Source organism: Odocoileus virginianus, chromosome 13 (genome assembly GCF_023699985.2).
Source record: "Odocoileus virginianus isolate 20LAN1187 ecotype Illinois chromosome 13, Ovbor_1.2, whole genome shotgun sequence".
Taxonomy (NCBI): Eukaryota; Metazoa; Chordata; class Mammalia; order Artiodactyla; family Cervidae; genus Odocoileus; species Odocoileus virginianus.
Window position 1 is genome coordinate 12337226 of NC_069686.1, and position 12742 is coordinate 12349967.

At 37.6% G+C, this 12742-nt stretch overlaps 1 protein-coding gene across 4 annotated transcripts; it reads left to right on the forward strand.

The window, feature by feature from the left end:
* The first annotated feature begins 2707 nt into the window (after positions 1-2707).
* Positions 2708-10280, forward strand: FKBP7 (FKBP prolyl isomerase 7). 4 transcript variants are annotated; one of them, XR_011490930.1, is made up of 4 exons: positions 2708-3042; positions 4084-4235; positions 7331-7446; positions 8626-8714. XR_011490930.1 is itself a non-coding variant. In XM_020883053.2 (4 exons), the coding sequence occupies exons 1-4, from the start codon at positions 2723-2725 to the stop codon at positions 10103-10105; spliced, it is 768 nt and encodes a 255-aa protein (XP_020738712.2). In that variant the 5' UTR covers positions 2708-2722; the 3' UTR covers positions 10106-10280. The 4 variants fall into 4 exon arrangements, 2 of the variants coding, with proteins under 2 accessions (XP_020738712.2, XP_020738713.2); XR_011490929.1 differs by having other exon boundaries at positions 8623-8712; XM_020883053.2 differs by lacking the exon at positions 7331-7446 and adding an exon at positions 9944-10280 and having other exon boundaries at positions 8623-8756.
* Positions 10281-12742: the final 2462 nt, after the last annotated feature.

Genomic DNA, 12742 nt, shown 5'->3' on the forward strand with positions numbered 1-12742 from the left:
TGCCCTCGCTTTTAGGATTTTTTAAATCCTATTTGGAAATGACCATCCTTATGTATGCTGCCGCTGCTGTTCAGTCTAAGTTGTGTCAACTCTTTGCGACCCATGGATTATAGCCCGCCAAGCTCTTCTGTCCACAGGATTTCCCAGGCAAGAATACTAGAATGGGTTTCCATTCCTTCTCCAGGGTGTTCGCGACCCAGAGATCGAACCCACATCTGCTTGACAGGCAGAATCTTTACCAGTGAGCCACCTGGAGAGCCCTATCCCCATGTATAACTAAAAATAATTTTCAGATGTTTGGAATTTTGCACACTTTAAGTGAAGCTTAAAGCAAGCTCACTGCTGCTGCTTTTCTTAGCATCACCAAGGTAGGTAATATCTCCCATTCCAGAACCAGGCTTTCCCTGAAGTCCTAGTTTTGGTAAGAGTATTCACCTGGAAATATAGTGAATTGATGGTTAGATGGCCAGATGGATGTGATAGTATACAAGTGGTGGGTTTAAGACCGCGGTGATGGGATAGTAAAATCTATTGTGTATATTGTCAAGTTTTTATACTAAAATGTCGAAGGTGAGCATATACGACTCAAAAGCTCATATACGGCTTTTGTGTCAGACTTGGTCATATCCTTGATGCATATTAACTGTGTGAGATTAAAATAGAATGCCCAAGATTTAAATTACCTCATTTTCTCGTCTGTGGAATGTGGATAATGACATCTCGCAGAGTTGGTAAGAAAAGCAACAGCAGAAATTTACCGGCACTTCAGTTCAGTTCAATTCAGTCGTTCAGTTGCTTCTGACTCTACGTGATCCCATGGACAGCAGTATACCAGGTTTCCCTGTCCATCACCAACTCCCAGAGCTTACTCAAATTCATGTCCATTGAATCGGTGATGCCATCCAGCCATCTCATCCTCTGTCATCCCCTTCTCCTCCCACCTTCAATCATTCCCAGCATCAGGGTATTTTAAAATGAGTCAGTTCTTCACATCAGGTGGCCAAAATATTGGAGCTTCAGCGTCAGTCCTTCCAATGAATATGCAGGACTGATTTCCTTTAGGATGGACTGGTTGGATCTCCTTGCACTCCAAGGGCTCTCAAGAGTCTTCTCCAACACCACAGTTCAAAAGCATCAATTCTTCAGCGTTCAGCTTTCTCTATAGTCCAATTCTCACATCCATACATGACTACTGGAAAAACCAAAGCTTTGACTAGATGGAGCTTTGTTGGCAAAGTAATGTCTCTGCTTTTTAATATGCTGTCTAGGTTGATAGTAACTTTTCTTCCAAGGAGCAAGCTTCTTTTAATTTCCTGGCTGCAGTCACCATCTGCAGCGATTTGGGAGTCCAAGAAGATAAAGCCTGTCACTGTTTCCATTGTTTCCCCATCTATTTGCCATGAAGTGATGGGACCAGATGCTGTGGTGTTCGTTTTCTGAATGTTGAGTTTTAAGCCAACTTTTTCACTCTCCTCTTCATTTTCATCAAGAGGCTCTGTAGTTCTTTGCTTTCTGCCATAACGGTGGTGTCATCTGCATATCTGAGGTTATTGATATTTCTCCCAGCAATCTTGATTCCAGCTTGTGCTTCATCCAGCCCAGCATTTCTCATGATGTACTCTGCATATAAGTTAAATAAGCAGGGTGACAATATGCAGCCTTGACGTACTCCTTTCCCGATTTGGAACCATCTGTTGTTTCATGTTCAGTTCTGTTGTTTCTTGACCTGCATATAGATTTCTCAAGAGACAGGTCAGGCAGTCTGGTATTCCCATCTCTTTCAGAATTTTCCGTAGTTCGTCGTGATCCACACAGTCAAAGGCTTTGGCGTAGTCAACAAAGCAGATATTTTTCTGGAATTTTCTTGCTTTTTCGATGATCCAACAGATGTCTGCAATTTGATCTCTGGTTTCTCTGCCCTTTCTAAATCCAGATTGAACATCTGGAAGTTCACGGTTGAAGCCTGGCTTGGAGAATTTTCAGCACTACTTTGCTAGCGTGAGATGAGTGCGATTGTGCAGTAGTTTGAGCATTCTTTAGCATTGCCTTTCTTTGGGATTGGAATGAAAACTGAATTTTTTCAGTCCTGTGGCCACTGCTGAGTTTTCCAAATTTGCCTGAATATTGAGTGCAGCCCTTTCCCAGCCCTCAAATCAAGGGCGACCCCAAGTGGGGAAGGAAGGAAAATGCAAACCTGTAGCCGGTCCCAAACCGCTAGTCGGCTCTGCGGAAAGGCTAACCAGCGGGGAGCAGTGGCACCTGTTTACTAGTGTGTGGCTTAGCCTGAAACCTCTTAATGTATGACTCTGACCTTAAGAAGGCGCTTCAAGGAAACCCCAGAAACAAGAGTGCTTCTCCCGATGCGCACCAGTTCTCTAGAAATCTGAGGAGAAGCCTTTCACGCCCAATCGTGTAGCCCTGATTACAATCTCCCACTGTAGTCTTTTTATTTAGTCTTTTGCCAGTTTCAAAAAAAAAAAAAAAAAAGTGAACTTTACTATCAAACCCTGAGGAAGCTGGCTGTAAATATGAGGACTTGGAAAGGAGATGCGGTGCAAAAGTAGTGTTGCCTTAGCGGCTAAGGACAGTCAGTGAACGCACGGAGTACCACAGGGGTGCAGCCAGCAGTCAATTGACAAAAATTCCAAGGGCTGGACTCGCCGCAGGAGAAAGGGGCGGTGCTACGCTTCACCCCGCCCCTGGCCTTTTGTGACGTAGGACAATGCCCGCCTGCCACGCGTCGGAAAAAGGCTACAGCGGCTGCCCCCCCTCCCCCCTGCGACTGACACGCTTGAGGGAACGCAGTGATCATCTAGGGGTGAATCCAGGAATCATGCATTTCTTATCTAGGTTAATCCTTTTCTTTTACGTGTGGGGCATTTTTACTGCTCAGGGACAAAAGGCAGAGGAGAGCACAGAGGAAGTGAAAATAGAAGTTTTGCATCGTCCAGAAAATTGTTCTAAGACAAGCAAAAAGGGAGACCTGCTAAATGCCCATTACGACGGCTTCTTGGCTAAAGACGGCTCGAAATTCTACTGCAGGTAGGAGGAGAACAGCTCCCGAGTCCAGCTGATGCACTAAATCTAACCTCCCTCCACCAACCAGAAGCTTAATTTGTTGGGTTGTTTGAGGCTGATTTTGAACAGTAAGAGTTAAGCCTTTCTGAACTTTCTAGGGGGAAAATAGGATTTGATATAGTATTTCCCTATTATATGGAATATTACTTTTTAAATTACTGAAAATGTTAGCCCAAGAACTCATTAAAAATACACTACATCTATACGCTCTCCTCACCACCACCTATAGAAGTCAGTCAAGGTACTGTTTGTAAGAATGTTCACACTTCCTTTGCTGTGGGTTGGAGTCTCCTTACAGAGGATTATGTAGAATAGTTTATCTGGCCTTCAGAAGCACAATATTTACTGACTGGAGGCCTGCTTTCCACTACTAGAAGCCACTACAATGACTTTCTCCAGTGATTTTTGGACCCTGTGTCTTTCTGCCCTGCCCCCTCATCCCACCACTAGTTACTCTGATTTAATTGATGTTTTATTACTCAGAGATAGAATGTCTTTTCTCCTTCTGTGCTATTACCCTATAAAAATATGATTGGGGAAAGTTAATTGATTCCATTTAGAAGAAAATAGAGAAATTTAATAAGAATAAAAGATACAAATTTTAATCGTGGTTCAAATGACTTTTTGAGGCTAAACCTGGACCATCAATTTTTTTTTTAATTAACACAGAATGGTTAAATAAGTCATTTGGACAAACTGTGCAGTTGGGGCAGGAGACCCATTAAAAAGTTAACTGTTGAGTCGTTTTTGTAAAGATGACAAGAAAAAAGAAAATGAGATGACTCCTAATGACTAGCTTTGGGCAAATCAAACCTCTGTCTGGCTATTATGAGGGAAATTTGAGCCAAACACCCCACTATGGGATTCAGAATGAGTCCTAATATAGGAAAAGACATGGTAGAGAGGTTTCCAGTTTTACATTGGAACTAAATACTCAGCTGTATTTTAAAGTTTGATTTTATTTTCCTTGAAATCAACTTACCGAGGTGCTGTTTTTAATTACAGCCGGACACAAAATGAAGGCCACCCCAAATGGTTTGTTCTTGGTGTTGGACAAGTCATAAAAGGCCTAGACATTGGGATGATGGATATGTGTCCTGGAGAGAAGCGAAAATTGATTATACCGCCTTCATTTGCATATGGAAAGGAAGGCTATGGTAAGGTAAAAATATGGTAAAAATAAATCATAGACTTCTGGGTAAATAGTCAAAAAAATCGAAAGCAGACTCTCAAAGTTACTATGAGTAACTCATAGTTACAACTATGTTCACAGCAGCATTATTCAAAAGAGCCAAAAACTGAAAATAACCCAGATGTCTTATTGACATAAGAATGGATAAACAAAATGTGGTATATACATTCAGTGGAATATTATTCAGCCTTAAGAGGAAAGAAATTTTGATATATGCTACAACATGGATGAACCTTGAATACATTATGCTAAGTGAAATAAGCCAAACACAAAAACCAATACCGTATGATCCCACTTATATAAAGTACCTAGAACAGTCAAATTCATAGAGCCAGGATGACCAGGGTGGTTGCCAGAGCCAGGGGAGAGAGGGTGGAATATAGGCAGTTGTTATTTAATAGGTGTAGGGTTTCAGTTCTGCGAGATGAAATAGTTCGAGAGACTGGTTGCAATGTCGATATACATACCACCACTGAACAAACCCTATACTTACAATGGTTACAATGGTAAATTTTAATTGTATTTTCCCACAATTAAAATTTTTGAATTACTAAAAAAATAAAAAACATAGAGAAAATATTTATAGAACATAGGGTCCAATAAACTAGCTGTATGGAATCCAGTCCAGCCCAGTTCTCTCTTTTTACATATCGAGATATTAAGCCATTGTTGCAATACAAGTCTCTGGCCAGAGTTCTTTACTCCACATAGTGGCAATATTCATAATTACAGTGTATATTTTATAAATTCTACCTTAGTCGCTTAAGTATGTTATTTTATTATTATATAAATGTCTATAGAAAATACTTTTTTGTAAGGAGTATCAAAGTCAAATTCATAAAACTCAAGAAACTGGAACATATGATTTTGAAGTAAAAGGACAGCACTAGAACATTGTAGAAAGAACATCTAAACATAACAAGCTATTAGTCACTACTATCCAAATTCAGGAGAAGCCTTGAACTGTAGAAAAATGAGCAGCTTCTTTCAATATATTGCTATTTTAAAAATACTTGAGTAAGCTATGAGAACCTAGGTTAAGCAGATAAATGAGGAAAATGTTTGCAGCATGTATAAACATATATGATGACCTGTCCTAGAAATGGGCAACTTCATAAACAAGTGGCCCACTCACCGAAAAATACAAATGAGTGGATAAAGATGTGATATAGATACATACACACACACACTGGAGTATTTCTCAGCCATAAAGAGGAAAGAAATCTTGCCATATGCAACAACATGGATGGACCTAGAGGGTATTATGCTAACTGAAAATAAACCAGACAGACAAAGGCATGTATTAATTTTTCCAAAATTAAATTTTTAAAAATCACTAAAGTGGGGTTTCCCAGGTGGCTCAGATGGTAAAGAGTCTGCCTGCAGTGCAGGAGACCTGGGTTCGATGCCTGGGTTGGGAAGATCCCCTGGGGAAGGAAATGGCAACCCTCTCCAGTATTCTTGCCTGAAGAATTCCATGGACAGAGGAGCCTAGTCGGCTACAGTCCATGGGTCATGAAGAGTCAGATACATCTGAGCAACTACCAAACACAAAAGTGGAGAATAGAAAAAAATTTTTAAGGGGGAAAAATGGGCAGTATGGCAGAGAGCTGGTTTCTAGCATTCTCAGTTGGGTCCTTGCTTCCTTTTACTGTGTGAAAACTATAAAGACTTTTTTTTGACTGTGCCCTGTGGTTTGCAGGAATCTTAGCTCCTGGATGAGGGATCAAACCCTGTGCTTCCTGCAGTAGAAGCGCAGAATCTTAACCACTGGACCACCAGAGAATTCCCTAAAGAAAGAATTTTTACCACCTCATTTTATTTTGAGTCCTTCTTAACCCCAGCTATTTGAAATATTTAGTATACAATTAAAGTAATCAAGGGTTTCTACAATGAAATATTGTCTCTACACCCCAATATTTCATTGAAATGGCACACCCTCTTTAAGGCTGTTGTTTTACTCATTAGAAGAGCTGGTTTCCTTGCCTATTCTTTCCAGCAGGAGCAAGGATCCCAGCCCCCAGATTGGACTGGAGGGACATTAGTAATACAAATCAAACTCAGTCAGATTTAAAACTCCTAAAGAGACAGTCCAGATAACTACATCTTCACCTTCAAAGTTTTTTGCCAATCATTTGGTTCCATCAAAATAGCTCCCACAAAACCATAATTAAGGTATCCTATTTTTAGTTGTAAAGGAGCCTAGGAGAGAGAATTGAAGATAAGTTAAATTGAATGTAACCTTGTCCTAAAAACTCTGTCATGGACTGAGCCCAATTCTAGACAAACTAATACAGGCAGAGTTTGCCTTTCAGCCTCCTTAAATCTCATTTTCAGAGTTTCTCTTGCTCTCTTGTAGACAAGAGAGCATTCTGCCTGCTACAAGAGCACCCACATCTCTTGTCAGCTGGTGCTCATACTAGGTCCTGTTACCACATGGCAAATGATTACTAATTTTATCCTTATTGTAAACTAATTTATGCTTAGATATGAATGGCTACCCAGGCAGCCTAAACTATTAATAAGCTAGACCCTTGTGGCAAAAATATATAAAATATATAAATTTGACGTGAAGAAGTTAGTTCATATTCAGTTTGAGGTGTCTTCAATAAATATAATGACCCCATGGACTGTAGCCCACCAGCTAATTCCATCCATGGAATTTTCTAAGCAAGAGTACTGGAGTGGGTTGCCATTTCCTTCTCCAGGGGATCTTCCCAATCAGGGAATTGAACCCAGGACTCCCGCATTTCAGGCAGATGCTTTACCATCTGAGCCATGAGGGAATCCCCATGAATCTCACTAGTATAATAATATCACCAACACCTCTGTCTTACATGTAAGGAAACTGAAGCCCAACAAAAGTGTGTTCTTTGGAATGTAGCTAACTGCTAGTTTACCTGTATTATTTATAATAACTTACTAATAGCTTGAGTTCAGTTATTTTAAAAGCTGCTGTGTAGACCATAAGCAACTGCTTAACACACAATATCTTGATTGAATAAGCTTTTCTAAATAAATTGTCATTAAGACCTAACATAAGCTGTAACTTTATTTTAGGTAGTCCTTGAAGAAGTCTTTTCTTCTGTGCAATATTCTTGCCTAATGTCACAGAGCACCTCTGCATGTCTTGAAATGCATGTGATTTGTTAGTGCTTTAACTAACAGTACATGTGGTATGTATAGATTCTTTACATTAATTCCTAAGTCTTTTGATCTGCTTCTCTAAATACAAGTAATTCTATAGTAAATGCATGTTTTTCTCTCCTTTATACTATCATTTTTTAGTAAGATAAAACTAACTGGCAATTTATTCTATGTTTACAGTTGAATTTCGGGGAAAACTTGTAATAGTTTTCCTTAAGAATTTTGAATTTGTTTTTAATTATTGTCAGAAAAAGTTATTTTTCTGTCATAAAGAGATCTTAATGAGAGAGAATGGGGATGGATCTTATAAAATTATCACTGACTCAATCTTTTACTCTAAAGTTAGGTAATGTACGTTTGTTGGGATGGTCACATTAGTCATGTGATATATGGGTAGATTTTTCTGTGTCCTGGTTTGGAGATGACTGATCTACTTCCTTTGGCTGTAACTTTCAAGCTTTTTTCTTTGAATTATATAAAATTTTAGCAAGAATCCTCCACTTTTTCATTAAAAAATTAGTTTCCATCAAAGAACAAACTTAGCCATTTTTTAAAATAAGTGATAGACCCCATTCATTTAACAAATATTTGAGTAACTATATGTAGTGACAAAAGCCCACTGCAGGTCATTTTTATGAATGCCCATCTGAAGTAGCCCAAAGCTCACTAAAATCATCTGTGACATCACTTAATTGGCTAACTTTATTAAAGGGAACTATTTAACTTAATACTCATAAGAGTTTTTTTGTGATTAGAAATTTCTTCATGAAATTGTTACTGGTTTGTTCTGTTATTGCAGTATTTTTTGTCTATATGACAAATCTGACAAACAAGTATATTAATATATATTTTATTCATACTTCCAAATAACTGAACAAAATCATTTTCTAAAAGATACTAATCTTTGAAATATTTCTGGCTGTGAGTTTCTTCTCTGCACTAGCTCTTTCTTGTATGATGCTGGAGTATATTATTAAAAATTATATGGTTTATATTTATTTAAATTTAATCAGAAAATAATGGTCCCCTAAGTCTTTACAACTTACTTGTTTTGAAAACATGAGAAAAGTGTTCCTAAGAAATAGTTAGAAAGCAATTCTTATAAATATGAAATAATACAATCATAATGCTGTCATGGCTATTTGTGAATATATATTTGACCATTATCTTCATGTAAGTTAAACTGTTAAAATTCATACCTTTAGCAGAAGGCAAGATTCCACCTGATGCAACATTGATTTTTGAGATTGAACTTTATGCTGTGACCAAAGGACCACGAAGCGTTGAAACATTTAAACAGATAGACATGGACAATGACAGGCAACTTTCTAAAACTGAGGTAATTCAAACAGATTTCATATGTACAATCTAAATTTTTATTACTGTTTAAATACATCTGTGTTAAAGCTATTATGTTTACTTCTGTCTAGCATGGGCTAATTAATTTGCTTTTATAAAGCTAATTACAAAAATATTAAATTCTAAGAAGAAAATGTGCTTTTTTAATATAAAAGTTGAAATGGAGTCAACCTGTTTAATTTCTTTTCTCCCTGCAAGAGGGTCATTAAAATACCAAACTAATCTCTACACAGACATCATGAGTCATGTGACCCGGCAATCCCATTCCTGGACATAGATACAGACAAAACTATAATTTGAAAAACTAACAGGCACCCCTGTTCATTGCAGCACTAGTTACAACATCCAAGACACAGAAGCACCGTAAATGTCCACTGACAGATAAATGGATAAAGATGTGGTGTACATGCATACATGCATGCATGCATACACACATACATGCATACATATACACACATGTACACACACATACGTACATGCATACACACATACATACACACATACATACATACAATGGAATATTGCTTAGCCATAAAAAAGAATGAAATAATGCCATTTGCAGCAACATAAGTGGACATAGAGATTATCATACTAAATTAACTGAAAGACATATGATATCACTTACAAATGGAATCTAAAAAAATGATACAAAATAGAAGCAGACTCACAGACATAGAAAACAAATTATGGTTACCAAAGGGGAAAGGAAGAGGGAAAGGATAAATTGGGAATTTGGGATTCACAGATACACACTACTATATATAAAATAAACAAGGACCTGTTGTATAGCATGTGTGTGCCTGCATGCTCAGTTGTTCAGTCATGTCTGACTCTGTGACCCCATGGACTGTAGCCCGCCAGGCTCCTCTGTCCATGGAATTCTGCAGGCAAGTACAGTGGAACAGGTTGCCATTAACATTCAGATGTTAATCTCTGAGTATGTACCATTAACCATCTCTAACCTCAGGGGAAGCTAATTTGAAGATCTGTTTCTCTTCAGAAAATTGCTTCAAAGGTTGAAAAAAATAAAACCTCAAATAGCCTTTAAAATTTTTGTATCATGTATAATAAGTAGTCTGAGATATGTTTCCTGAAAGCTTTCTCAAAATTGCTGGAAATTTATTGTGATATCTTTTTTATTAAAGAAATATTATTGTGGCCCTCTAGATAAGTCATTACCTAAAAAAAGAATTTGAAAAAGATGAGAAGCCACGTGACAAGTCATATCAGACTGCAGTTTTAGAGGATTTTTTTAAGAAGAACGACCATGATGGTGATGGCTTCATTTCTCCTAAGGAATACAATGTCTATCAACATGATGAACTATAGCATATTTTTATTTCTAAGTTTTCTTAGCTATTTACTGTACTTTATATATAAAACAAAGTCACTTTTCTCTGCATTGTATTTTCTATTTTTCCCTCATGAACATATTTTGGTCCTTCAATACATGTAATATTGGAATAATAAATGTGAGGCTTTTTTGCAAAATTTAACTTTCAAATAGGCATGATTGTGTTTCCTATTGCTTTATTCTGTTAACGTGAATTGCAGTACCATGAAATCGACCTCTGTATTCTATTAGGCAATTTTTTCCCCTTCAACTTATAGGAAGACACTTATGTCATAATCTGTAAGTTCTTCCCAACTCTAACCTTAACAGCATGTATAGATATGTAAATACCCAATTTTTAATATTTAAAGTACCCCATATTTTAAACATATTTAATAGAAACCCAAGAATTAACATTTCACTTGTTTTATACATTTCATAGCATTACAGACAGTAGTAAGATATAAAAATCTACCAGACTTCCCTGGTAGACCAGTGGTTAAAACTCTGAGCTTCCACTACAGGGGAAATGGGTTCACATTTCACACGGCACAGCCAAAAATAAAGTCGTATGACTGAGGAATCTTCCTTTAGTGTGCATGTAGAAAAGTATGAGTTGTAATAATGTGTCCCACAGAGAGCCTCAACACAGTGTCGGTACTTCATGGTGCAAGCTTCCGGCCGTGGGTATCTGTTCCAGGGGCTAATGTTTGGCTTTGTGCCTCTGTCTTAGAGCGTGCGTCATAAAGTCCGTGCTGCTCTGACTAGTGCACGCCCTCAGACATCATTACGAATGTGCTACACCTCTTCCTTCTTGTAGGCCTTTATATCTACCATCCCTAACTTTTTGTCTTGATAGTTTTTAATTTTATGGCATTTCTTAAGTCTCCCTTTCTCTGGGTATTTCTATCCTATGTCATTTCATTTCACAATGTTCTTAGTATTAACCATGAGCAAACAGTACAAACGTATGCCATCAAATTTTTGATAGATGTGTAGAACTTATTTTACACATGAGGATACATGAGGATATAAAGTGCCATGGCAATTTTGTGTCATCGTCAAATCATTGTGGTCCAACATGTTGAGAATAAGAGGTAAGAGATGCTGTAGAAGATCATGCTGGTACCCAAGAAAGGATACATATTTATTGGATCAGGTCAGATTTGCCTACTGTATATATAGAAAACCATGTGTGTATGTGTGTTGGTCGCTCAGTTGTGTCCAACTCTGTGACCCCATGGGGTATAGCCCACCAGGCTCCCCTGTCCATGGAATTCTCCAGGCAAGAATACTGGAGTGGGTTTCTATTTCCTTCTCCAGGGGATCTTCCTGACCCAGGGATCAAACCCAGGTATCCTGCATTGCAGGCAGACTCTTTACCATCTGAGACACCAGTGAAGCCCGTAGAAAAGTGTGCTTAGGTAGTAAATAGCTCTATTCAAAACAAGTAAGTTTAAAACAGTTTTTTCCATTTTATGAAACTTACTCTTTCCAAACCATTGTTTATTGATTATCTTTTAACCTCTTTATATATACTGCTAGAAATCCTATAATTTAAAAGTATAAGGGGGGCTTTCCTGGCCATTCAGTGGTTAGAGTTTTGCCTTCCAATGGAGAGTGTGGGGTTCGATCCTTGGTTGAGGACCTAAGATCCCACGTGCTTCTTGGTCAAAAAACCAAAACATAAAACAGCAACAATATTGTAACAAATTCAATATAGACTTTAAAAATATTCCATATCAAAAAAAAAAGCATAAGGGCAACACAAATCTCACTAGGTCAGTGAATATCACATATGTGTAGCACAGAGCTAGACACTTCATAAAATAAAAACATTTACTATCTTTTCCTGTCTCCCAATATTTCTTCATTCCCATAACCTAGTTTTATACCTCCTCCTCACTTAACTCAGTCTTCAACTTTCATCGCTTTACTTTCCTCAGAAAAACCTGCTCAGTAGTAAACTTAAGTTGATAACACAATATTATACTTTGGTTTAGAAACTGTCCCCATGTCCATATCCATATAAAAGAAGTCACTAGAGCCTTTTTTGATCAGTATACTCATATTTGCACCTGAATTATATACTCTGCAAAACAAAAATGTCATGAAAGCTATACTGGAAATTATCCTGATACTGTTTCTAATTCTCACCATTCTATCCCATTGTTTTCATACCAAGTACTTTTAAACTTAAATTTTAAAAAATCATAGATGATGTCATATGAATATGGAAATTTACTTGAAAACTATTCATGTTTAAATAAATAAAATTTTAACCCTTCTACATACATATAGTAAACAAATAAATATTTCATATTTACACAATTGCCTAACACCTTCATTGGCATATGCCTAGTACTGACTGCTGTACTATATACTTTGAGTTCTGGAATTTTAACAGTACTTCTGTAATTATTTTAATAATACAAGTGCATGTGCAAGTCACTCAGTTGTGTCCAACTCTTTGTGACCCCATGGACTATACAGTCCATGAAATTCTCCAGGCCAGAACACTGGAGTGGGTAACTTTTCCCTTCTCCAGGGGATCTTCCCAACCCAGGGATCGAACCCAGATCTCCCGCATTGCAGGCGGATTCTTTACCAGCTGAGCCAATTATTTAGGTTTG

What these genes read in the sequence shown, in the direction of transcription:
- FKBP7 (XM_020883053.2), top strand. Translation starts at nt 2,723, where the DNA reads ATGCCCGCCTGCCACGCGTCGGAAAAAGGCTACAGCGGCTGCCCCCCC. An exon ending in ATATGGAAAGGAAGGCTATG is followed by an intron (nt 4,236 to 8,622) that starts GTAAGGTAAAAA and finishes TCATACCTTTAG; the next exon opens with CAGAAGGCAAGATTCCACCT. An exon ending in GGCAACTTTCTAAAACTGAG is followed by an intron (nt 8,757 to 9,943) that starts GTAATTCAAACA and finishes GTGGCCCTCTAG; the next exon opens with ATAAGTCATTACCTAAAAAA.